This window comes from Talpa europaea (genome assembly GCF_964194135.1).
Source record: "Talpa europaea genome assembly, chromosome: 4".
Taxonomy (NCBI): Eukaryota; Metazoa; Chordata; class Mammalia; order Eulipotyphla; family Talpidae; genus Talpa; species Talpa europaea.
This window is the reverse complement of record NC_140070.1, coordinates 49,431,268-49,457,175: the sequence shown is the minus strand read 5'-3', so window position 1 is coordinate 49,457,175 and position 25,908 is coordinate 49,431,268. Positions and strand designations below refer to the sequence as shown.

Genomic DNA, 25,908 nt, shown 5'->3' with positions numbered 1-25,908 from the left:
CTGGGCTGAAGGGATTGGAGTGTCAGTGCAGATGTGCTTAGAAGCCTATTTATAGTTAATCAGGCAGATCGGGCTGTTGGGATTGGGCTGTGGGAAGAAGTGTTAGAGAAAGAAGTAAACAGGTGCAAGATCAGATTTGGAGGAAGGGCTAATGGGACATTCCGATAAGTTGAATGAATGATGTAAAAGAACTAGAGAAATACTGAGTCCTAGGTTTGAGCAATGAGCCAGAGAGTAGAGCCACTATAAGGAGAAGGGGAAAGACCAGGAGAGGAGAACTTTAGGTTTAGAGGAGATAATTAAAAATTCATTTAAAATATCAAATTCAAGAGGATTCTGACAGTCACACGGAGATATACATGTTGAATAGGCAGAAGGACATGAGTCTGGAATTCAGAAGAGAGGTCTAGGTTGGAGGTATATAATTTGGAAGTCATCAGTATAGAGACAGTAAAAGTCATGGAGTGGATGAGATTCCCCTAAGCCAATGATTCTTAACTCTGACTGTACATAAGACCATTTGGGGAACTTTACACAATCCTGATGTCCAGGTTATCCCCCAGATTCTATTAAATTAGAATCTCAGAAGGAAGGGGACAGTGACAAGTCTTTGAAAGCTCTCAGGAAGATTCCACTGTACAACAGTTTGGGAAGCACCAATCTCAGGAAAGCATGTAAGAGAGAGAGAAAAGGGTACAGCACTAAGCAAGGAAGTATGTGTCATAGAAGCCAAGGTAAAAGAATGTCTCTAGGTTGAGGAAATGGTCAGTTGTGTTGAAGTCTGCTACAGGTAAGGTAAGATAAGGAGAGAAAATTATCCTTTGGATTTGTCATCAAGATCACTGGTGACTTTAGCCAGAACAGTTTAAGCTAAGAGATCCAAATAGAGGTCAGACGAAGTGGGTTAAAGTGAATTTAGAGGTGAGGAAGGAGATAGCATGTGAAGAAGATGCCTTTAAGAAGTTCAGCTTTGAATAGTAGCAGAGAATAGGTGTACCTCAATGGGTACAGGAAATCAGGAGAACCTTGAAAGATTAGAGATATGATGTGGATCTGGCATTGGAAGGATAAAGGAGTTCCTGGGGGGGGGTTCAAACAGTAAGGTTTTCATTCAACAAATATTTACTGAGCATATACTAAGGGTCAGGCTCTGCACAAGGTGAGGGATATACCACTGTGACAGTCCTTGCTTCTTCTTCTCTGGAGAAGGGACAATTAGTAGGCACACAAACAAATATATAACAGTACAACTGATCTAAGTGCTCTGATGAGTACAGAATGCAGTAAAAAGAACAACCCACACAAATAGTCCATGAGGAAATATCAGTTGAACTGATATTTTAAAGGTGAGAGGGCATGCCATAAAGGTGTGGGGTGCAGGGAGAAAAGTGTTACAGACAGGGAAGTCATCATGTGTGAAGGTCCTGAGGTAGAAAAGAGCATGACCTTTTCAAGAAATGGAAAGAGGTCAATATAGTGAATGAAAGGAGGGGAACAAGATGAGTTGGGGATAGAGATGAATAAGGTCAAAGACAGGACTTTATAAGGCATCATAAAAAGGAGGGGTGTAAATGATTTTGTTCATGGTATCACTGAAAGATAATGAGCTCTAGTCTCTTAATAAAACAAAAGGTGAGGTCATTACTAAGAGTGATGGTGAGAGAAAAGGTGAGGTTTAAAGAATGAAGAGAAAGCAATAAGTGTGGCGAATCACTGAAGGATATCAGGTAGTGCTTAGCACCTGCCTGGGTTTTGTGAATATAACATGAAACCAGACAGTCTGGTCCTATATTTTTCTCTGCAGTTGTTAACTCTGACAAGCAAGCAAAGAGAAACAGGTTTATCCATGGTTAAGCTTTTGCTAAGAGATACCAACAGAATAAAAAGGTGGGATGTTTGATATCCAGATTTTGGCAAAGGGCAGTTTCTACTAATGACAAGAAACTGCAGGACAGTAGGTGGATTGTGTTTGAAAGCAAAGAGGTCAAAGAACAGGTACCAGAGATGCTGAAGGGCTATAGGGGTCATCAACCTGGAATTGAAGCCTTGAAAGGGAAGACAAGGATTGGAAGGTGCTGAGAGAAAGCCAAGAGCTCAAGTCTTCATTGATTAAGAGGGAAGCAATCAAGGGATGGCAAGGGTAAGGAGTGGGGTTGTGGGTGGTAATATTGCCAAATGGCACAAGCTTAAAGACTTGGCGTTGCTCCTTTTCCTTCAAAGAGGTCCTTGATGTGTTGTTACAGAGAAGAGTATATTCCTCTTTTCAAAATCTCTACACCATTTGTTTTAACAATGTTACAGTTCCTGCTTTCTAAAGTATAGCTAGTGTAGAGCAGTGAAAAGGAACAAAGGCCTACCATGTAATACTTGATTTTCTGCAGGATGTCATCATTGGTCATAATAAGTTCTTTCGCTGTTGTCCCATCTGCTATGTTGGCTAGGATGCATAATGTCTAGAAGAGAACAAAGGGCCAGTGATTAGCAAGGCTCTCAAGTCCCCAGACGCAATCTCTCTCAAGAACTTGGGTAATTTCCCACCTGAAATGCACTGATTCTCACAGACTCCATTATGAATGCCTTGATTTCTCACCTCCTGGTGTCATTACCAACAAAGTAACCATACCTAAAAAACAATTCATCTCACACAAAAGAGAAACCAAACATTTGTTTCATTCTGGGTATAAGCCATACTGAATAAAGGTAGTCGTGACTTACAGTTCAGGCTATTACATAAATCAAAGGGAAAATATAATTTATTATTTTCTTGAAAATTTCATTTCTGAGAGAGGCTCTTATAATCACCCACAGCTTCCTTCAAATGTAGTCTCTCTGGTGGAAGCTCCACAGGTGTTGCAACTCTCATCCTTCACCCTCTGAATGCTACTTGCCCCCAAGCTCATGCTTGGGGTAAAGGCCTGAATCCTGTCCACCAGCTACACTAGTCACTGCAGTTAGGATCTCTTGCCTTTTTGGAATCCAATTAGGGGAACAGAAAGGGAAGCAAAACGTGTAAAGAAGCTTGGTCTACAATGGCCTAATGTGGAAGGTGGAGAGAGACTATGTCATGGTATATCAAAGGCAGTCACATTGGTACTGGAGAAAGAGGCTGCTTGGTTACATTCTTACAGTCAGACCAGCAGGTGGGAAGGATTAAGGTAAAGGTGAAAGGACAGGGGTAGGGATACTGAGTTAGTGCCAGTCTGAGCAAATCGCCAAACATTTAGTGAGCACCTATAACATGCATGTACCCACAGGGCATCGGGTGAAACAGAAATAAAACACACACCCAAACTTTGAAGCTGTCACACAATAACATTTCACTGAAGTGTAACTGTGGTAAAAGTACAACTGGAAAGCATAAGATTAGTGCAAAGATCAGGAAAGGCTTCTTGGGAAGTAACACTGAGTCTTGGAGCACAATCAGGAATCACTCAAAGAAAGTGATGAGAGGTGGGGATGGGATATAAATTTAAAAATTTTCTCCAACTTGGAACCTAGACTTAAGCTAATTAAGCCTGCAAGCTATAGCTAACTGAAGAGGCTGTAATCTTATTATGGCTCAAATGCTCAGATATCTTAAAGGTGTGCAGTCTTAATTCTCCTAGATTAATACACTGGCAACTAGATAGTGAGAGTGAGTCTGGAACCAAAAAGGTTGGCTCTGGGATAAAAGAGGCATGGAAAATGCAATTTGTAATTCAAGATGTCACCAGTCACTGGAGAACTATTTATTCCAGGGCACTTAAATGACAAGGAGACCTTGATATGCCCAGAAATTGGAGAGAGCTGATCTGGGGAAGATAAGATTTCAAAGTGATCTTGTATGCAGAAAGCCTGTCAGAAGTCCTAGCAGGCACAACACTCTTAAATTTAAATTTCTCAGGGTTGAGGGGATAGCAAGGGGGGAAACAGGTTTGGAGCACTTTCTTTCTCGTTTTTGTTTTTTTTTTTTAAGATTTATTTTATTTATTTTATGCATACAAGAGCTTGGGTGTTGGCCAGAGGTGTGGGGAGGGCGTGTGTGTGTTTGAGAGAGAGGATTCACCAGAGACAGAGTGGGGAGCAGAACAGGCAGACTGACTGAAATACACTGCTGAGAGGAGCAGTGGGTGAGAGAGGAGAGGTCTGTTGGGCCATGTGGGTTAGTGTCCTGGCTGGGGATCGAACTCATGCTGCAATGGCCGCAGAGATCTTCATAGTGCTGAGGCTTAACCCCTTGTGTCACCAGGGAGGTCCCCTCTTTCTCTTGTTAAAAATTATTAAATTATAAAAAAATTTACCCATTATATATCCATTATCTTGTTTCAACATTCAAAAACATTGTACCATATTTGTTCTAAAGAATATGGGTTTGTGTGTACACATATGTATGTGAAGTGTTTTTCTTCTTTTTTTCCTGAACCATTTCAAAGACAATTGCAAATGTGATACTTTACCTCTAAGTATTATAGTATTTATATTATCTAAGAAAAATGATGTTTTCCTATGTGCCATACTATTATGCCTAAGAAAACTAATTATAGATCTATTTTTTTTTTTTAAGATTTATTTATTTATTTATACAAGCACTGGGTACAGTCAAAAGTGCAGGAGAGTGAGAGAATTCACCAGAGCCAGAGCGAGAGCACAACAGGCAGACTGATGAAGTACACTGCTGAGGGGAGCAGCGGGCGGCAGGAGAGGTCTGCGTGTCATGTGGGACCCTCGCCTGGCGGCCGGGGATTAAACCGGTGCTGCAGAGGCTGTGGGCAGCCTCGCAACCCAGCGCTCAACCACTGTGCCACCGGGGAGGCCCCCAAATCTTTATTCTTATTGATTAATCTCCTACTGGAAAGATCCTATGATGACACATACATAACAGTAATAAGTAGAACTAACAGGAGCAATTAGTTTGAGAAGGAATTGATAGTCAACTGTTTTTAAGGCATTCAAGTTCAAGATGACAGTAGGTTGATATAATTGATAGTTGCTCCACCTATATTCCAGCCCCATCTGATAGGGTGAGGCTGATAAGATCATTGGATACAATGAGTGCCAATCCCCCTTCCCACTTATGTCTTAACAAATTTTTCAAATCTGACACCATCAGACTCACTAATATAGGCAAAATGAAAATTACATGTGGAAATGCCTTATTCCTTCTTGTTCTGCTCTTTTCCCAAGGAATTACAGAAATAGACTCAGAAGACCAAGTTGTACAATGTCCCCACCTTTGAAGAGCAAGTCAGCAAGGTGATAATTCATCAGTGGTAGTGATCTGGTCCTCACCAACTGGGCTCTCCCAGGCACTAAGTAAACATTAAAATTATCTAATTTTTCTTCCTATTCTTCTTATTCTTTCAGGCTTCAATCAAATTGCAGGGACTAAGGCCAAGCAAGGAGAATAAAATGTATAGCCTGGTTGGAAAGCAGGACAGGAGAAAATATAAGCGTTTTCTCTTTTGCTCTCTGCTCTCCCCTACCCCCATTCCTTACCAGAAAGACCTACTTCAATAAATTAGCTTGAAAGGAAATAATGGAAATTACTTTAACCCTAAGGAATTTAAGAGGTTTTGTGACACAGGTTTTCCTGGGAAGAGGAAATGGCAAGCACCTTAAAATTCTTCTAGGGAAGAATTACCCCCATTTTTACCTACTAAGACAGAATATAAGGGGGCTCGGGAATGGGGGTGTTTCAGGAAACATTCCTTAGAACAGATTAGCTCAACAAGACAGACAAGTGATTCCCCTTCACAGAATGTTAGAATACCTCCATGCCTTCTCAGGTTTGTATAGCATGGCAGATTGAGCTATAGGTCAGCTTTGACATCCCAACCCAACTATAAATGTTCCTATGGAGATGGGGAACCAAATCCTAAAGAGAGCAATTGGACCATGCCAATTTAACATATGTAGCTAAGTCAAAAGTTTCTTTCTCTCAACTGGAAATCAATGATCTAGATTAGGAATTGGCAAATGATGACCTTGTGGGCCAAATCTGATCTGTTGCCTGTTTTGGTAAACAGTTTTATGGAAAGACAGTCACATCTACTTGTTTATATATTGTCTGTAGCTGTTTTCAGTCCAGAACAGTATAGTCAATTGCTACAGTAGAATGTATAATCTGAAAAACTTAAAAACATCAATCTTGTACTGTGTTGAAATAGTGATCAGAAAATAATAGGGAAGAAAGAACCAATGAAACCAAAAGCTGCTTCTTTGAGAATATTAAGAAAATAGATAAACCTCTAGTCAGACTGATTAGGAAAAAGGAATTACGAATATAAGGACTAAAAGAGGAGACACTACAAAGATTACCACAGACTTTAAACAGATAAGAGATTATGAAAATTTTTATATTAATAAAGTTAAAAACATAGATGAACTGGACAAATTCCTTAAAGGATACCAAAGCTCACTCAAGGGGAAATGAATAACCTGAATAGTCCTACTTTTATAAAAGAAACTGAATTTGTAGCTAAACACCTTTTCATAAAAGAGACAACAGGTCCCGCTGCTCCCCTTAGCAGTGTATTTCAGTAAATCTGCCTGTTCTGCTCCCCATTGTGTCTCCAGTAAATCCTCTCAACAACCCCCCCCCCGACCTCTGGCCTACACCCCAGATCTTCTATGCCAATACACACACACACACACACACACACTCTCTTAAAAAAAAAAGATTCTATAGTAAATCCCTGGAAACAGATAAATAATTCCCAAACTGTCCCCTGATGAATATATAGCCTCTGTATTTTTTATAAACTTGCCCAAATGAAACTCAAAATAAAGTAGGGAAATAGACTAGGAATAAAGGACAGAGATGCACAGAGTAAAGAAATGAAAAACGTGCCCAGCGTAAGGAATTATCTTATCAGAGTTGCAGGAATTTGAGTGCAGAGCATGGTGGGAGAGTGGGCTAGAAGTAGTCAATCCCAGAGAAAGATCAACTCTAGGATGATCGAAGGTGGCTACATTTTAGAGACAGGGACAGTGTGTACAGTGCATGACACAGAGGGTGAAACTACAACTCTGGTGATGTTTTCTTCTATTGCAGGAGGAAGAATTCTTGAAGAGACTTGAAGGGTGATAGAAGCTCTTTTTCCTCAGACCTTTCTTGTCTCTACAGCACCTCCCATCTCAACATCCTGTCTTTCACAGATTTGAGTATTGCAGGAGACTAGGATCTTTCTTGGTACTCCCACACTGAAGATATTCCTCAAAAAAAGGGAACACATACCTGCTCTTTGACCTCAATGTTATGCTCCCCTTCCAGAATAAGGGTGACGGCTTGCATAATTTGCTTTCCATGAGTACTCATTATTTTATCTATATGCTGCAAAACAATGGGAAATCCACAATTATCGTCTGGGGAACAAAGAAAATGACCATAGAAAAGAATAGAAGGCTTCTAATAGTTAAACAATACAATACATAGCTGCTTCAAAGAGAACACTGTAGCATACAGAACTCGATGCCAAAGAACAGTGTTTGTACTATCTTGAAGCTGCATTTTGCCTTCAATTTTTTTTGTTGTTGTTGTTCATTTTGATAACTTGAAGATGAAAAGAGCACAGAACTGGTCTGATAGAATATAGAACTGTAATCACTGGGGATCTTTAAGTCTGAAGATATCAAGGAAAAGGGAAGTATAGAAAATGGTCGGTGGGGGAGGAAGGAAGCAGGCAGAGACAGAGAAAATAGGGTGTATGTTACTAACACTATCATGGGGCATAAATATACAAAGAAAATTCAAACACAAATGAGGCACAGAGAAGGGGACCAGTAACATATATCTATCTACCTGGAGGCCACTGACATTACAGCTTAGGGGACATTGGAAAACAATGAGGGAGCTCATTAGCAAGGCTCAGCCTCTCCTGTTCTGATGCACATCCACTGTTCTCTGCCCTGACATCTTCAGAGGCCAACCAGTAAATGTGGGTGGCCAGTGAGATGAGGTGGGAGGTGTCTACAGAATGGCACTGAAAAGGATTCTCCAAAGGGAAAGATGCAGAGAACCCAGAGATAAGTGATTTAGGCAGATGAGAAAACCCATCCTGGTCAGCAGACCAGGTCAGCATAAAGAAACAAATCAAGGCAGTTTCATATGCAGCAAAGGAAGGAGAAGGAGATATGACAGGCAGTGCAGACATGGAGAGTCAGGTGGCAGCTCTAGATTATCCACCCCCTGTTACTCTGGGATGGAGCAGCATTTGAATCACACTTGTGGGCAGATGCTGATGGGAGCAGAGGATGACAATGTTTTGTAATGCATATGCAAGAGGACCTAATCTGGAAACCTGGGTGATTTTACTTACAGGCCGAGTAGAGAGGAGATTTCTAAGAAGTCCTAACGTCTTCATCAGCACATTCAGATCTGAATCTGATAATAACCGGAATAGCTGTTCAGTACTCAAGCTTCGTAAAATATCTGCTTTTATTTTTTGTTCAGCCTGAAATGCCATATTCTGAAAGGATTAAAGAGGTTTCAAGAATCATTTCTCTATTTGCTTTACTAAATTATACTGTAATAGTAATGGATAATTTTCAAAGCATAAAACAAATCTGCAGAAAATCCTTAAGCATAAGTCACCTTACTTTTCTGATTCCCATTAGTCACTTAGAATTCTGTCACTCCTACATATACTCCTATATGAAGAATATGACCACTTCCTGATATGGGCATTTGAGTGTTTTAAGATTTCTTAACTAAATACAAAACCCACTATTACATTTTGAGAACATTCTTGTGGTTATCAAGTTGCTTTCTGTGCACTTAATAACAAAATGACTATTAAACAATTAGACTGTGCCATCAATTTTGAGAGCTTCTTTTATAATAGATGAAAATAAGTAGTAGATCTGTTATCTTTATTGGCACTGAAACACCTTTTGTGTTCAGAATGCCATGCTAGCTGTTGATATAGTTGGGTCACATTACACAAGCTCACCAGCCGGTAGGAGATCTATCAAAGCTACTAACAACTCTAGATAGCCAGTAGCTATTTTGTTTCATTTCTCCTTTCTGGACACTTGTATTAGCCCCAGTTTAACCTGAAACTATAGTAACTGAAGAAAAAAATGGCAATTTTTGAATAACTCATAGATCAATTTTTGGTACAAAACCTCTTATAAACAAATGACTGTAATATGTGGTTACTGCCCTCCAGGAACTTACTTTTAATTAAGGAGCTGAGACTATGAAAGATCAAGTAACAATGACATGGCATTCTTGCAAGGCAGAGCAAGAACATTGGGTAGGGTGCCCAGAGACCCAGACCAAAGACAATTCCAAGGTTTTACATTTTGTGTACAGAGCTGGTAATATGGGGACTGATGAGAACAAGACAGTTACTATAGATTTGAGGAATGAATGGGGTGATAAATTCAATTTTCAACGTTAAAATTTTACTGTCAAGGAACCCTCAAATGAAATCCCACAGGTTATTTTTAAGAGTATTGAAAATACCATGAGAATAGATGAAGTCCCCAAAACTTAAGGGTAAAGGTACTGATACTTGGAGGAATGTTCCCTGAAAAGGTGGGTAGAAAGAGAGCTTAAAAAAAAAAAATTAAGACCTAGGAAAAATTTTCAAGAAAGAAGTGCTAAAAATTGGGACAAAGTGAAAATACTGGCTTCAGGGACTTCTTAGAGGGTGATTATTTCTAACCCAAAATTTGTGTGAAAAGACAGCAGATACAGCACAGAAAAGGGTGAAGGGTATGGACTTGGGCAGCTTCCAAATCCATTTCTATCACTCAATTGTGAGGCCTTTGAGGATTCATTTACCCATCAAGTTCCAGTTTCCCAGTCATAAGGTAGATATAAGAAATAGAGATAACAAATACTAACACCAATATATTTAGTGTCTGAATACTTCCTAGTTTATTTCACAAAGTTGTTATAAAGAGCAAAGGAGACATGAAAGTGCTTTGTAAAGTAGGTAGTAGCTCTATATAGGTATCAATGTGTTCATAATGAGGAAATTTGTTTCCCCAAAATTAGATAGGTCAAGCTTCAATGTATGGCTATTTTCTTAATGACAAATAGGAGAACTGAAGCACACAGTGGCCAAGCAACCAGTTTATATTCAAATTTGTTAGCTGAATACTGAGTCTTCCAGGTCTTAGAAAAATGGACCAAAAAAAATTTATTTTTTTAAAAAACAAAATTCCAGATATTTCAAACAACACATTCTTTTGTTTTAACTTTGATGACAGCTCTATTCTCTTTGTCAATGACATATATAACAATGAAACATACCATTAAAGCCCAAATTCCATTCACTCGTAAAGCAGGATTTTCACTTTGGGTTAATCCACAAAGTAGCTCTACAGCTCCTGATTCTAAAATTGGCTATGATTGGAAAGGAAAAACACAATTTTAAAGTCAGGTTTGTAAAATAAAGGTGTATATACCCTGGCACTCAAAGATGGCCTTTCTATTCTTAACCAGTTTCAGGGAACTTTTACAAAGCAGGGAGTGAGGCAGACATAAAATTCCCTCTGAGAAGGGCAAAGGTAAGGACAATTTTTTCCACAAACGAACAAAAATTAAACACCCACAAAATAAGCCTGTCATTTCCTTCTTTTTGATAGTTTTGACAGACTCAGGAGAAATCCTAATTATCTATACATGTCATTCCCTGCTTTACGTTTGCATGTATTATATCTCAAGTGTACTCCACAATCTGTGGCTATGAAGCAATATGGCTGGTTTAGAAAGGAATTTAAATGACCTAACTATCCTGCTTCCAAACTGCCAATCTTATTCCAAACCTGCTGCAGAATTTATCTTTTAGAACTATCAGGACTACTTGTCAACCATACAAGCAAAACAGTCTCATAGTTTCATAGTCATCTCATATTTTACACCTAAAATAGCATGCTTTAAACCAAACACTTTATTTATAATACTTGGCTGAAAATAGGTTTTGATAATTGCTAAGTAATTCAAACCTTAGAGTACCTATTTACCATCATCAACAAATACTTTATTTTTTTATTTATTTGCTTTTTAAAAATTTATTTATCTATCTATCTATCTATCTATCTATCTATCTATCTATCTATCTATCTATCTATCTATCTATGCATAGTAGAACTGAAGTGTAGGCCGGAAGTTGGGGTGGGGGGAGGTGAGAGGATTCACTGGAGACACAGTGGGGCGCAGAACAGGCAGATTTCATGAAATACACTGCTAAGGGAAACAGTGGGGAGAGACAGGAGAGTTCTGCTGTGCCCTAGGTGAGTTAGTTCCCTGGTGGTGTGGCTGTGGGGCGGGAGGTGGGGTGGGGGGCATGGGGGGGTGGAATAGAACTCAGGCCTTACAAATGATAGTGCTGAGACTTAATCGCTAGGCCACCAAGGAAGTCCAATCAACAAATACTGTAAAAGGTCATCTGTCAAGTAGATTCAAGGAATGTCTAAGCAATTCAGACTTAAACACTGGAAAAAAAGGGCAGTGCCTTGCAATATGACATTTTCAAAGAAGATTATACATTCTTCTTGTACAAATTGTGGGTCCTTTTTTCACCTTTTATTTTCAAATAAATTCAAAGTTATAAAGTAGCAACAATACAAGGAACTTTCATGTATTCTTTCCCCAGATTCACCAATTTTAAACATTTTACCATATTTGCTTTATCATTATCTTTCTCATTCTATACACCCATATCCACTTTATCTTTTCCTGAACTATTTGAAAGTACAGTACATATCTCAAATCCCTTTACTCTTCAGTGTGTATTTTCTAAGAATAAGGAAACCACAGAAACAATTCAGAACAGTTAACATAGAAACTATACATTTATTAAATTTATAGTGCATGTTCCAATTATGTTAAATGGTCCAAAAATGCTGTTGATAGCATTTCCTTCCTTTTAGTTCAGGATCCAGTTTATTATTAATGTAAAAAAGCCAATCATATTAATGATCCTATGCGTGAACTCATCCACTCCCTAGCTAGACACTAAATATTGTGAAGGTGGATTTAAGGCAACATAGGAGCTGTTCAGGATGATTAATGGTGCCACACCAACTACAACCAAATCATCAGCAAGAGACTCTCTCAACAATGGGGTAGACATATATGACATTTTACCTTGCCTCTCTTCCCATGCAGAGTAACTATAAGTCTTTCCCCTTTTGTCACCAGATTTTTGCTTGTTCACTGTCTCTGAACTTCTATCTTGTTACTAATACTCTCCTAATTATCAGTCAAAAGTGTGCAGGTGTTATAAAACAGAAAAGAAATTCAACAAAAATGGGAGTACTAGATGCACAATAATAGATGGTTTCTAAACCTCAGTTCACAATTCCTTCCCAAACAACTACTACTAAAAAGCATTTTCCAGTGCTGGCAGTAATCTCTTTAAAATAATTTATAGTCCTAGTTTACAAAACTTAGTCTTAATTTATTCTTCAGCAAATGATGATTTTTAAAATGATTTTTAATTTGTCCAACCTAACAATTCAGAAGTAATTTTTAAACCTAACCTTCAAATTTCAATATCTATTGACTGGGGTATAGGTAAACAGGGGCAAAGTCCAGATGATAGGTAAATGGGGTAAAATCTAGGGAGAGGAAATTAATACTGACCTCTTTGCTTGGAGAAAACTCAAGAAGAAGATTGCATAGCATGGAAGATGCTACCACTAGTATTTCATCTGGTGCATTTTGTAAAACCTAGGGAATAAAAAATGGGGGGATACTATTAATGGCTTAGAAACATGGAAAGGAGATCATAAGAATAAATGAGAACAAAAACAACTTATCTTTTAACCTGATTTCTCATATTGTAGAAATAGTTAGGAAAGATCCACTTGATAGCATGTCAGAATTTACCTAGTGCTTTAATTATGACTGAAGAAGGCCCTCATAGCTAGCAGAGAAAGCTACAGTCTCACTTTCAGGATGTGGGTTGCTGCATGGAAAAGGAGGTAAAGAGTCAAGGAGGGTGTGCTCTACGTGACATTTGAAGACATGGGACTGCTTTGGGGCAAGTTTAGCTCATTCTATTCATCAAATCAGGCCATTTATGAAACCACAGAATTGCCCAAGGGCTTGAGACTTTCAGAACTTGTTTGACCAGGAGCATCAATGGATCAAGTTACTGCACAGGCAGGGCAATGTGGGGAACTAGTTCTCAGGACTATAATCACACAGCCCAGGGTCTAACCCTTACTTCTCCACCACATGTATGAACTTGAGGTCATTTCTTATCTCTATGAGTCTTTGAATTGAGAAAATGAGAAAAATATTTCCTTGATAGGGCTATGTATGATTAAATGTGGTAGGGTGGCAGATAAGGGAATCAGCACAGTATGAGAATGAACACAGACTGCCTGAAAATAAATTTCAGCTCAATCATTTAATAGGTACAAGAATTCCTTGGCTATAAAACAGAGATAATAATAGAATCTATTTTACAGGGGTTTTGTGAGAATTAGTATAAAAATATTTTACTGATTACATAAGCAAGGGTTTTAAAACTTTAAATTGCTGCAGTTGCTATCAGGCACATAGTAGGTACACAGTAAACTAAATATCATGGATTTCACTAAATTCATGAGGACAACACAGCATGATAAATGTCAGTTGTTATCAGCTATTACAAGAACCTGTGCTTTCCGATTTCTGAAAAGACTTTATAAACACTGCCACTTATATGCAATATCCTCTTCAACTAAATCCTTTGCATGTGGGATCAAATCAGGATTAGGTTTACAATCCCCAAAGGAATCTTAGGAGCTCTAGATTCACAGATTGAGGAAAAACTCAGAGTTAAATATATAATCTGCTTTCTTTAGCTAAATGAAGTATGAAGCTCCCAAGCTAAGAGTAAGCAAGAATTTCAAAATAGAAGCAGTTGACTTACAATATTGTTTTACTTCTCTTATAAATTGTTATTTAGTTGATAAAGATGAATTCTCACATATTTTGGATGCTGGTCCCCTCTAAGGCCTTATTCAGCTTTTCAGATATACACTGTACCCACGTATAAAGGCTGCCCTATTCCAGAACCTGCCTTGAGGCTTTTGGTCAGAAGTCATTCCATCTTTGTCAGTGTCCATTGCCATTCTTTGTGAACTCTCTGAAAAAACCTTATTACTTCTATATCAACAAATTTAAGCTTCTCAAAGAAATCATCTATGTATCTATGGTCTAATCTATCCTGGGTTGTATCAGCCAAATGGTACTACACAAAGTGGGAGCTCAATGAATGGTGCTACACAAAATGGGAGCTCAATGACTGTTTGTGAATTAAGAGAAATACTTTCCACTAAAAATTATACTGCTTATCCTAAACTGCCAGAGTGCAGTAACCTGCTGTATATATCCAGTGGTGTGAAGCAGAGACAGTATCCCAAAAGTTATTCCATTTCTGACTAGAAGACCATATAGCTGAGGGAGGCATAGGAAGTCTTATGACTGACCAATGATGTTGTATTTTAATATTATATTTTTGTTTCCTTTTATTTCAAAAGTCCAATGTTGCAAAAATTGAAGGTTGCAATTAGTCCAGAAATATTTTCTAACCATCTAAACATCTCCTAGCTTACCAACTGATTCCAATTACATTATAAACTCAAAAATTCAAGATGGCACATAGTCCTTTTTCTCAGTGATTTTGAAGTAATCGGTTACTATTAACCATCATGCTCTAAAACCATTTCCAAAGCAAGTTGGTTTCAAAAATCCTTCAACCATTATTTTTCCTAACAGATAAACATGGGAGAAGAGCAATTCTTTTTCTAGAAATGGTCATGATATGTGGACCACAACCATATATCCTTACAGTTTCATCCCTATATAATTACCATTCACCGACCTACTTTTCTAACTGCTTCAAATTAACCACTAATTGTATCCTTTCAAGAATTCATGCTAAAACTTGATAATTGGTCTTAATAATCTTTGTGGTTGAAAGGAACCTACTCACTGGAAGACTTGAAGGAAATCATTGTGGAACTAAATCCAGATCCCATTGGCACAAGGCCTGGGGCAAAAAAAAAAAAAAAAAAAAAAAATTATACTGCTTAGAATCATTGGTTGAAATAAATGAGTGCTTATCATCAAGTCTTTAAAAAGTTATTTTTATATTATTCACTTTTCAAAACATTGTTTTATAGAACTTAATGTGCTTTTATCTACTTTTACCTTCAAATTAGAAAACATTTAGTGATAAACTAAAACAGAAGAGATTTATGACATTTACTCCATGCAGTGTGAGAGAAAATAATATGTGAAATTTAGAAGTTGACAATTAACACTGACCAAATAGAATTTCACCAGAGTAAGACCAAAAAATAATTACAAATGAAAAATTTAAGGGAAAAAGCCCTATTATTCTGTGGCTTTAAAAACATGGAAAACAACAGGGGAAATAATCCATAGACATGCAGAAACCTAAAAATATCTGAAATAAATCATCAATGTACTTCCAGGCTTTTAACACTATACTTTAAATGTGCAGCAAAGAAGTAGTTTGTAGTAAATTATATATACTAACATGTACCCAAGTGCACAAAATCCTTCTAGATTGTTTACCAAAACTTTCCCAGGTAAAACTCATTAGGAGCCAACCACATTTTATTTCATTTCTGACTCATGGGATAAAGGGATACTAAGCTGAACAATTAGAGGAAACGGTTCCATAACTTGGAGTTATTTTGGGGAAAAGGAGAGTACTTTAAAAAATATTGAATGGATACAATCAACACATCAAGACTAAGCTGCTATGAAAAAGGTGCAATCTAAGAACAAGAACAGCAACAGAACAATCACTCAACTGAGGAGAGTACTGGCTCAGCTCTCCCATCTGGGCCTCATTATACCCCACGCATCTACTACAGTCAAGGCACCCTAATTGCTTCCACACGTGCAGATTTAATGTTTCTGCTCATGCTGTTCCTATCTCTGGAATATCCCCTGCCTTCCTTTGCCTCAAAGCCCACTTCATATTCTTCCTACCAGAAGACTCCCCTATTTCTACCACATTGATGCCCCTATTGTAACCTGAAGACTTATGCCGAGGGCAAGAGCTTTGTAATACAATTTTTGACGACCTTACTATGCCCAGAAGTTTTCACAGTAGATGCTAAAACAAACATGTAAACAAAAGATTCCAATGATTAAATGCAGGGTATATGGCCACATAAAAGGAAAAAGATGAACCAGAGACTAATTTGGCCTGTGATTCTTAATATATCAGCGGTATCACTAGCATCAACCTGATGAAATATTCTCTATGTCTCAATTGAGACTAATTGACTGGAGCCACTTTGTTTTTCTCCTACTCTCAAGAAAAGTCCTGAGACTAAAGAAGTTATTTTGGAGTAGACAAGCAGGAATAGTTATGTTAAAAGATACCCAGGGATTGCCAAACGACTATGAACAGGTTATCCACAAATCGCTGATTTTTGTCTTTTTTATAACTAAAATAAATATTTAGCTAGATGGAAGTCTAATGTTAATACTAAACAGGGAAATTAGAGGAGTTATATATATATATTTTTAAAAAGATTTATTTATGCATACAAGAACTGGAGTGTAGGCCAGAGAGGGGTAGGGGTGTAGGGGGAGGGAGGGGTGAGAGGATTCTCCAGACACAGAGTAGAGAGCAGAACAGGCAGATCCACTGAAATACACTGCTGAGGGGAGCAGCGAGAGAGACGGGAGAGGTCTGCTGTGCCATGTGGGTTAGCTCCCTGGCCAGGAATCAAACTCAGGCCACTATGGCTGGCAATAGCTTGATAGTGCTGAGACTTAACCCCTGCACCACCAGGGAGGCCCAATGAGTTATATTTATTAAAAGAAAACCAGGCTCATACTACCTATCGCACATGAAGTGTGCCTAAGAACCACATTCTGCAAACCTGAAGACACAGGGAATATCACATCTATTCCCAGACCAGGGAGAGCTGCCAGCGATTGAAGCTCACTAGAGGCTCTCTGGGAACAGGTGTTACCTGCTGACCATTTCTCCTTACCTTCATTAAAGGTTTCCACACGGCGTGATCTTGGAAACTGGTTCGAAGCTGCTGCACAGATCTAGATAAACTGTGCAAACATCTACAAAGAATAATCAAAATTAGCTTCAGAAGAAGCAGAAACCTGTACTTTTCAAACAGTGCTTGGCACTTCACAATTACTAATATAGATTTCAAGTCTATCTACAGCCATTGTTAATTCAACGACGTCAGAACCCTTCATAGCTAGAGTCTCTGTTAAATACTACACACTGTATGAATTCACCTGAGGATACTTTTGAGTAATATTTGGATTCTGCTTTATTCATGAAGGTCTGGAAAGGAGACAAGTCAAACACACGGCAAAGGAGTTTTATTCAGACCATTTAAAGCTCATACCTGACAGCAGCTAACCGCACCTTGACACTAGACTCAGACAAGCCAGTCACAATTCGGTCCATCATATTTTCAGTCTCAATGATCTGGAGAAAAAGGTTAATGCTGCATAAATAACAACACGAAGATGACAAACTTCACTGCTTGTAAATGCAAGTATGCTAATTTCCACTAAAGGTTAATGTTTTTAGCAAGTTTTTACCTCTGGAATTATCATTTTGTGGAGGGCATAGGCAGTGCATCAGAAAGATAGGGTCACCTTACTAAGGACATGCCAGGCTAAATGACAGGTGTAAGAAGAGATTGTTTCTTTATTTATATAAACACTTTAAACAACAATTACATGGCATAAATAAAACGGTAGTTTTGAGAAAAAATTGCTGGGCAGGTTCCTGCCAGGGTAAGATTCTAGAAAAATGATAGTCCACATTCAGCCCTTATGAAATCTGTGAGATTCTCACACAGGCTCCCTGAGGCTATTTCCTTACCAAGCAAATAGAAACTAAATATTAAGAACAGTAACTCTTGCCATTCACTGTGCACCAAACCTGCTATGTGTAATCACTACCATCAGGAAGCACTTTTTTTAAATTTAAAAACAAGGTAGCTTACATTTTTCCTTCATTCAGCAATGTACAGACACAAAATAAATAAAGTGTGGAAAAAATTAGGTTTACTTTGCTGGATCCTATGGAAAAATAGCATATTAGAACAAAATGCTAATGTAATCACAACATACATATTAAGAAAAACAGTACTGTTGCAAACTTCTATATACCAGGCATTGTGCTGAGCATCTTACATTATCTGATTTAACCCTCATCCTTTCGTAGGCATTATTATGATTAGTTCCATTAACATATTAGGAAACTGAGGACTCTAGATGAAATAGAGCTTGCTGGAATCACAGAGCTGTGACAGGAACCCAGGCATCTGACTCCAGACTCCTTATGCTTAGGCTTGTAACAACAGTTTGTAAGAAAGGTAGCATCCCATACTCAACAGGTAGTTCTCAGTGAGGGAGATGAATTAACTGGAGTCATTACTCTCACATGGAGAACATGTGAGAATTATCACCCAGGGAACTTTAAACACAGTCACCTGCCAATTAAATTAGGTTCTCTAGGGTAAGGCCTGGGAATCTATATTTTAAAAAGCTCCTCAGTTAAGTCTAGTGTGCAGCCAACATTGGAGATCATAGAGCTCTACTAAACTGACCAGAGTTAGAAGGCTGACCCCAAAACAGAAAGGGTGGAAAATCAAATCTTAGGATGTTCAAGCCAAATATGAAGAAAAATTGAGTTGAACAATGGTGGGGAAATAGCAACTATCAAGAGGAAGGAACACAACTCAGCTGTAGGGTAGGACATGTAATTGTTATACAATGCCTACAGGCTCCAAGGTAAGAAAATGTTACACAATGCCTACAGGCTCCAAGGTAAGAAAATGTACACATTAATCTACTCCTCACTCTAGACCAAAACCACACCCATTGTCACTTCTAGCCCCTAAACGCCCCCCTTTTCACTCAATGTCTACCTATTCTTCTTGACCCTTGTTATGCTTTCTCCCTCATCTGAGGCCCTGCTTACATCTCCACATAGTACAGGTTCCTCTGTTTTCACTGTCCTCTCAACATTCCTGCTTCAAATTCCAAAGTGCTGATATTACAGTAAAAACAAACAAACAACAACAAAAAAACCACACCAAATCTGGCTGCCATCCCACCTGGGATACTCTCTGCTGTTCTACCAGCCTCATCATTCCCTGCTGTCTCACACCCTCAGCAGTCCTCTGTGCCTACCTCATTTTTGCAGACATTGTTTGCTTTCTGGGAAAGTTGCTTCAACTTCCCACTTCTCATTAAGTTATCTCCATATTTTTCTTTTTCTTCATTTATGTTGCATTGGTGTTGTGTACTGCAAGCCCTTCCTCATTAATTCAGAAACTATCTCTTCACACCTCTTTCCTGTATCTTTACTCTGCCCAATGCCACTGGATCCTTTCCCTCAGACCGCCCACCTCCCACTTCCAGCCCTATTTAAGACTTAAATGCCCAAGTTATGATCTCTTTAAGTTACAGTCCTCTCAACCCTTACCTCTTCCTTAAATGGACATATGCCCCAAGACACTGTTCATCTTTCAGTCTACAAATGACAAGGCTGTGACTTCAAAATCAGCTTGATATGGGTAATTCCCTAATTTAAAATTCTATCATAGAATTTTTTCCTGACCTCTAGCCTCATATTTGCAATTGTCTGTTAAACACAGTATGAATATTTGGACATCTTCTAACTCATTACGTCCCACATTAACTTGACATTTCCTCCTTAAATCTTTCTCTAAATCTTTCTGCTAAAGGTGTTGTCACTCTCTCAGTCATCCAGGTACTAAATTTGTGTTTTGACTCCATCTCTTCCTGAACAGCCATTCAAGTGTCTTTGTTTACACCTTATATTCTTTCCATCACCATCCTCATGCCATTAAGCTAATTAAGACCTTATTACTCTTTCCTTGGGGTAACAACAATGTGTGTTCCAAGTTATCTAGTCATCTATGCTATAGCAACTGCCAAAGACTGGCTGGCTTACAGTCAATTGAAAGCAGTCACTTGAAAAAGTTTTTTAAACAGACAAGGCAAAATCAGAACCTTCAGCATGGAGAGGAAACTAAAATCTGGGCAAAAGTTTCAGGCACTGGATGGCTAGATGCTGATGCCTGCAAGTTCCTTCCAGTTTGGGAAATTTTTGCTTAAAAATGAGTAGAGACAACTTTGGAGAAACAGCTGGCTGTAGTTGATATAATTATATAATCACAGGACAAAGTGGGGCAGTGGGACAGCGATTCATGATTACTCTGTTAGAAGAACTGAGAAATATTAGCACTGGCTCCAGGAACTTCAGAAATCACAGTATAGGCAAGACCTGAAAGAGACTTCTGGAGAATATTTACTGGCCACCACTGGTTTACAGATGTATAAATGTGCCAAGAGACAGGGCATGTGTAGCAATCATGCAGGTACAGATTTGCTCTATGATTTTGAGTCACTCACTCTACTTCCCTGGGCCTTCAGTAAATTGGAAGTGAAGAGGAAAGGTAGGTGGGATACAACAATGATTATTTTACCTCCAATCCTTTGCTATCAGTAGATAAATAATATCATGTTAGTCTGTCTGGGAAAAAAAGGTTATGTTGTTCAGAAGCAACATGGGAAGCAGTATGTTTGAACAGCCTGGACATAGTGCAGGTCTAGCTAGACAGGAAGGCTGAAATCAGGGAGAAGACAAGGAAGGGCCAATAAGGCACAGCACCTATTTGTATGCCCACATTTCTTTACTCAGTTAATATTTGAGTGCTGGGCATGGGCATGGTTTTAAAACTTGAAGATACAATGGTGAGAGTGAGTGAGTCCTTGCTCCCACCAAACTACAGTACTGAATAAGCACGTTATAATTAAGGCCTTAAGGGCAGTTACAGCGCTAGATTCTATAGTAGCAAAAACACTTCAGGAATGATGTGCTGTAAGGTTTAAAGCATGAAGAGTGAACTAAATATCTACAAAGGGCAGGTAGGAAAAATATCCATTCTCAAGAATGGGAGTTTTACTATGAGTTGGAAATAGCCATTAATGGTCTTACTCTCTATTCAAGCTCAGGAGAGGACACTGGAGAACTATATTAATGGCTAATCACTAACATCAGAGCACAGCTTCACACTTTCTCTTAAGTTTTCTGGAAATATGAATGCTTGATATTTTGGGGATGGCATATAGCTATAAGGTAACTGAAGAATCTTTCCTGATTACCTTTTCTTCAAGGCATAGTGGCCCTTCTTAGGTCATTTTCTATCAAAATGTCAGTAGTAGGAGAATTGGATTTGTAGTTGAACTCATTATGGAAGGACTTCAGTAACCCTGCTAGGGTTCCAGAAAGCATACTATTTCAGAGTCTGGTCTACCAGCTCCATCGAACGTCAGTGTTGGGTTGAGAGGGTAAATATGCAAAAATTAGAATAGAACCTAGAATTCTAATCCAAAATGGTATCTTGGGAGGCCATGTGAATGGACAACATGATCTCACCAAGGTGTTACAAACTTGAGGGTATTGAGACTACCTGTGCAGGGAGGAAAAGATCATCACATTGACCACAACCACTAAAATGAGGTACAAATGTGGGAAAGGACTGGAATTTAATCCAGAGAAAAAAAATTTCATGTCAGCCCTTGCCAGTCTTCATTGACACATATGAAGGTATAAAAAAGCACCAGAAAAAAATTTCAGATCTGGGGTTGGAAAGCCAAGACCAATAAAACAAGAGGCCTTTCAATGCCCTCAGTACTGTGCTATAAAGATCTGATAAAGATGGACAGCCAAGTCCGAGCCCCAGCAAATGACCTCCCAGGAAGTAAGAATAAAGCCAATTTCTGGATTTTATGGTATTTGTTAATTTTAAAACCTTGTGATTTCTCACTGTAATAAGCACTTCTAGAGTAAACAAACAAACAACAAAAAATGCCAAATAGAATGCAAAGTTGTTCTGCCTCATGGTTCTTGCTGCATATTCCTCGACTGAGGAATAGCTCAGCAAATATATTCTATGGGAAAGTTTGTTGGATCTGCTTTAAAAAAAGAAAATCTCAGTATTCTCCTTTTCTAGGGACCTGAGATATAAATTTAACTATAGAATTAAATCTCATTTTAAAAAAATGCTGTTCCTAAACTAACCCTGTGTTATAGAGGTCAACGGACTACATGTTTTGTACCTCTCTGTTGGTATCTTTAGTTTTCATGTTTGGGAGGGGTAGCTGAGAATTGGAAAAGGATCTAAGACCCCTGTCTTTGGGATGGGAGATCCCTAGGTCCCGTGATGTTAACAGAAGATGGATGGTCTTGACATATAAGGGAATTCCCCAGCCATTCATGAGCTCTAGTGGACCCTTAACTTAGTTGTAGCCAAGTCAGTCACCATTTTTTCCTTCAGAGCATAGGAAGTATAAGGAAAGTGAGAGAGATGGAACAAGATCCAACTATTTTTCCAGCATGACCCAGAATGAAATTTTCCAGAAACTAGAAACTACAGCTTGACTGTGAACTGTGAATGAACCAGGTCAGAGGATACGATACTGAAATCAGATTCTTTGTGTTATCACCAAACTTCTCAGGTAATTCAAAGTCAAAGGAGTTGGATGGCAAAGTAAGCATTCATTTAACATCAATTATTTAGGCTAATGTGCACAATGGACAGGCAAACAATTTAATACAAATGGGCTTTTGTGAAGGATTCAAGAGGGTAAGACAGAACTGGCCAGACAGAGAAGACTTGGAACTGAACTTTTGAGGTCAGAGGAAGCAGTCTTCTAAGGTCTAAGCAAATAAGGTATCAAATCCAGAAAGTCTAGTTAAAGCAATAGGTACTAAGAAGTCAAGCAAGGTGCAGCACAAGGATGTCGGAAGAAAGAGTAGGTCTAGCCTGTAAAAAAGATCTACAATAGAAGCTGATCTATTGGGTACAGGTGACAATACTTAAAAGTCTCATCTGTGTCAAAGTGGATGCATCCCAAGATACACATTGAAGTCTTTTTAACTAGGGCTATTTACTTACTGTTCCGGTCTTCACCTATCTTTTTTTTTTTTTTTTTTAAAGGACATGAACCCTATAAACACAAGATCTGATGTCAGTGTGGTCAAGAGACTGATTTTGGAAATGATACAGAAAATGGGAAGGAAGGAAAGAGGTGGTTATGAAGTAACAAGAGCAGACCCTAGGGTGAGATAAACATGTACAACCTGGTTATCTGGTCAACTGAGTATAATCAAAAGGTTCTGGGGAAGGAATCCATCCCCCAAAAATGGAAGACCCAATTTATCCTATGTTTTACGAAGTTACCATACTGATTTTACCACCAAATACTTAGCTAAAGGACATGATACCAAGTACATCATGGAAATTATTAAGCACCTAATATTTTTAATTCCTGAGCACATGCTTAAGCCATTTCTCCTTTATTAAAACAAAGCAAAACCAACAACAAAAACCCAACCACACATAGCTGTCCATGAATCAAGCAAGAGTGCTCAGTGCTTGCTTCTAAATAGGTTCAACTGGGAAACCAATTCTTTCACTGTATTCTTTTGCATGCATTAGTGGTAACAAACATAACTATCTGAAAAAAACACACTTATAGCTGCTGGTTTTTTGGTTGAATAATATTAGAATCTTAAAGGGTCTCAGAAACAAACCCATCTAATTTCTTTAGTTAATCAATGAGGTCTCTGAAGTACATAAAAATTAAGTCACCTTGTAAGACTCAGAAGCAGCATCATATGACAGTTACTGGAATGGCTGGTACAATCAGTGTGGACGAGAAGGCATGGCACCCAGAGACCACACTGGCCTGGAAAAAAATGCAAAAGTCTCCTCTACCACAGGAGTTGTAAATCAAGGAGTCTGGAGAACCACCTCACACACCTGCCCTACAAGAAGTTCCTAAATGACTGCCTTGCCTGACAGTTGCTCCTGGGGATTAGAACAGCTGGTCTGCTGCAGTCCAGGAGCCCAGGTCCTTACCCAGGAAAAAGACAACATTCCAGGAAAAAAACAAGGCCCCTGGACTGACCATCAACCCACGTCTTGCAATAGGGGAGGAGTGGAAGTGATCAGAGCAGGGGAAAGACACACAGGGGAGCAGGGTGGTGATACACAGGTGGATTATTGGTGGGAAGGCCCCACCTAAGGGGAACAATACCTATAAAAAGATGGCCCACAATGTAAGAAAATAAGCAAATACATAAAAAAATTAACTCACTAGTCAAGTTTCTCTAGGCAAACTGGGGGCAGAGCTAGGACTCCAAGGACATTTTTTACTTCTACTGTGAGATCCTTTTCACTTACTGTGCTTAAAGATGATGACATTTTTGCTTAGAATTAATAATGAAATTGAGATCTGGCTTTGAAAGCTTGGAAAGGAGATGTGGGAACTACATACTGACTAGCATACTGACATGCTAGACCAATAAATATTTCCATACGATACAAGGCAAGAGAGGGCATCATTAATCAGCTGACAAGGGGGAGAAAAAGGTAAAATTCACAGGGTCTCTGAGAGAAAATGAAAAATCAATGATTAGTTCACATTGGACGTACAAATGTCAAAGGTGAGAGGATGCAAGACAATGAGGAAAAGATAAGAAAAAACTCTGAGGAAAGCACAAGAGTGGGTCCTTATGATTTGATCTCCATTTTAGAATCAGGATCTAGCTTCAGCAAATACTAACTAAATGAGAGTAAAATTCTACTGTCTGCAAGCAACAAGCCCCATCTATTCTGGATGAAAATTTGAGGTTGGCTTTCCTAACTTTACTCTGTTATATGTAATATCTTCGCCACTGCTCCAAAATAAGGTTTTCTGACATTTTCCTTATTTTTTAAATAGAGGACAGTTTTAAAATACTCTTTTTTTCCTCCTAAAAGATACATAGCTTCTTTTAGAACTGATTGTTGACCAACATGTTATATTGGAGTCCAACAAATGTTTTACAAAGTAAAACTGGGAACATTAGTGTCACTTCAAGAGTGGAGGGCATTCTTATGATAGGCCTATTCTTAACCTCCTAATTTCCATTCTTGCTTTTAAAACCTCTTTAAGAGTTATCTTGTAATCTCTACCTCAGCACCCTTTTATCTTCTTAATAGTTGGGAAACTCACTTATATTGTGTTTAGAAGAAACACAGTTCTTAATCTCTCTACATGTTAGAAAAAAGTGAAAGCTCTTATCTGGCCCCACTTCTCCTTCCACTAATACCAAAAATATAAATGTACTCTATCAGAAATATTTATAATGTCTAAAAATAGATAAACACTTCTCTATCAAATATATTTCTCTACACATGAAGTGCAATCTTTTAAAGCTCAACCATTAGCTTCGTGACAGAAAGAATCTTAACAGCCACTATTAACACATTTATAAATGAACATGTTTATAAATAAGATCATTATAAATTACTATTCAAACAACAGAAATAGAAACTTCCACTCCATTTCATGTTGTTTTCCATTCCAGAGATCTGAATGATGCACTGTCCCAGGAATTGTACAACAATGGCTCTGGTTCAGTCCATATATACAATGCAATGCACATACAGTCTTTATTATCCTACAGGTTGGCTGGCAGACTTTTAATGTACAAACACACACAATTAACCGAACAATCATAAATATAACATCTACTATATGCCAGGTCCTGCTTTTGTGGGGCTTACATTCCAGTTACGGATATTATAGCTTGATAACTATTAAAAGAATACCCAAGGATTTCAAAATGTTGCATCAAGTTTAAATCTATTCTATAAGGAAGTCGTCTACAAAAGAAAACGCTCAATTATGCCTCTATGATATCATTAACTCTGTATGCTTCCTTTCTAGAACATTAATTTACAATGCAATCACACCGAGATTGTGCCTTGCATTTTCAGTTGATGCAGAAGGAACACAGATGTGGAGATCCCTCATTCTGTGGGTCAAAACTTCTAAAACAACTAATTTTAGTACTTTTGAAGAAG

At 38.4% G+C, this 25,908-nt stretch overlaps 1 protein-coding gene across 3 annotated transcripts in view; it reads right to left on the bottom strand.

The window, feature by feature from the left end:
- The window catches only part of ARMC8 (armadillo repeat containing 8), a gene marked incomplete at both ends in the record, with an annotated part of 104,064 nt that overhangs the window by 7,891 nt on the left and 70,265 nt on the right, over positions 1 to 25,908 (bottom strand). For all 3 annotated transcript variants that reach the window (XM_084232849.1, XM_084232851.1, XM_084232850.1), the window contains 7 exons: positions 2,358 to 2,453; positions 7,217 to 7,312; positions 8,298 to 8,447; positions 10,244 to 10,336; positions 12,581 to 12,667; positions 16,975 to 17,056; positions 17,353 to 17,435. In XM_084232849.1, the coding sequence (XP_084088975.1) occupies positions 2,358 to 2,453; positions 7,217 to 7,312; positions 8,298 to 8,447; positions 10,244 to 10,336; positions 12,581 to 12,667; positions 16,975 to 17,056; positions 17,353 to 17,435 (687 nt within the window). The remainder of the gene's footprint in view (positions 1 to 2,357; positions 2,454 to 7,216; positions 7,313 to 8,297; positions 8,448 to 10,243; positions 10,337 to 12,580; positions 12,668 to 16,974; positions 17,057 to 17,352; positions 17,436 to 25,908) is intronic.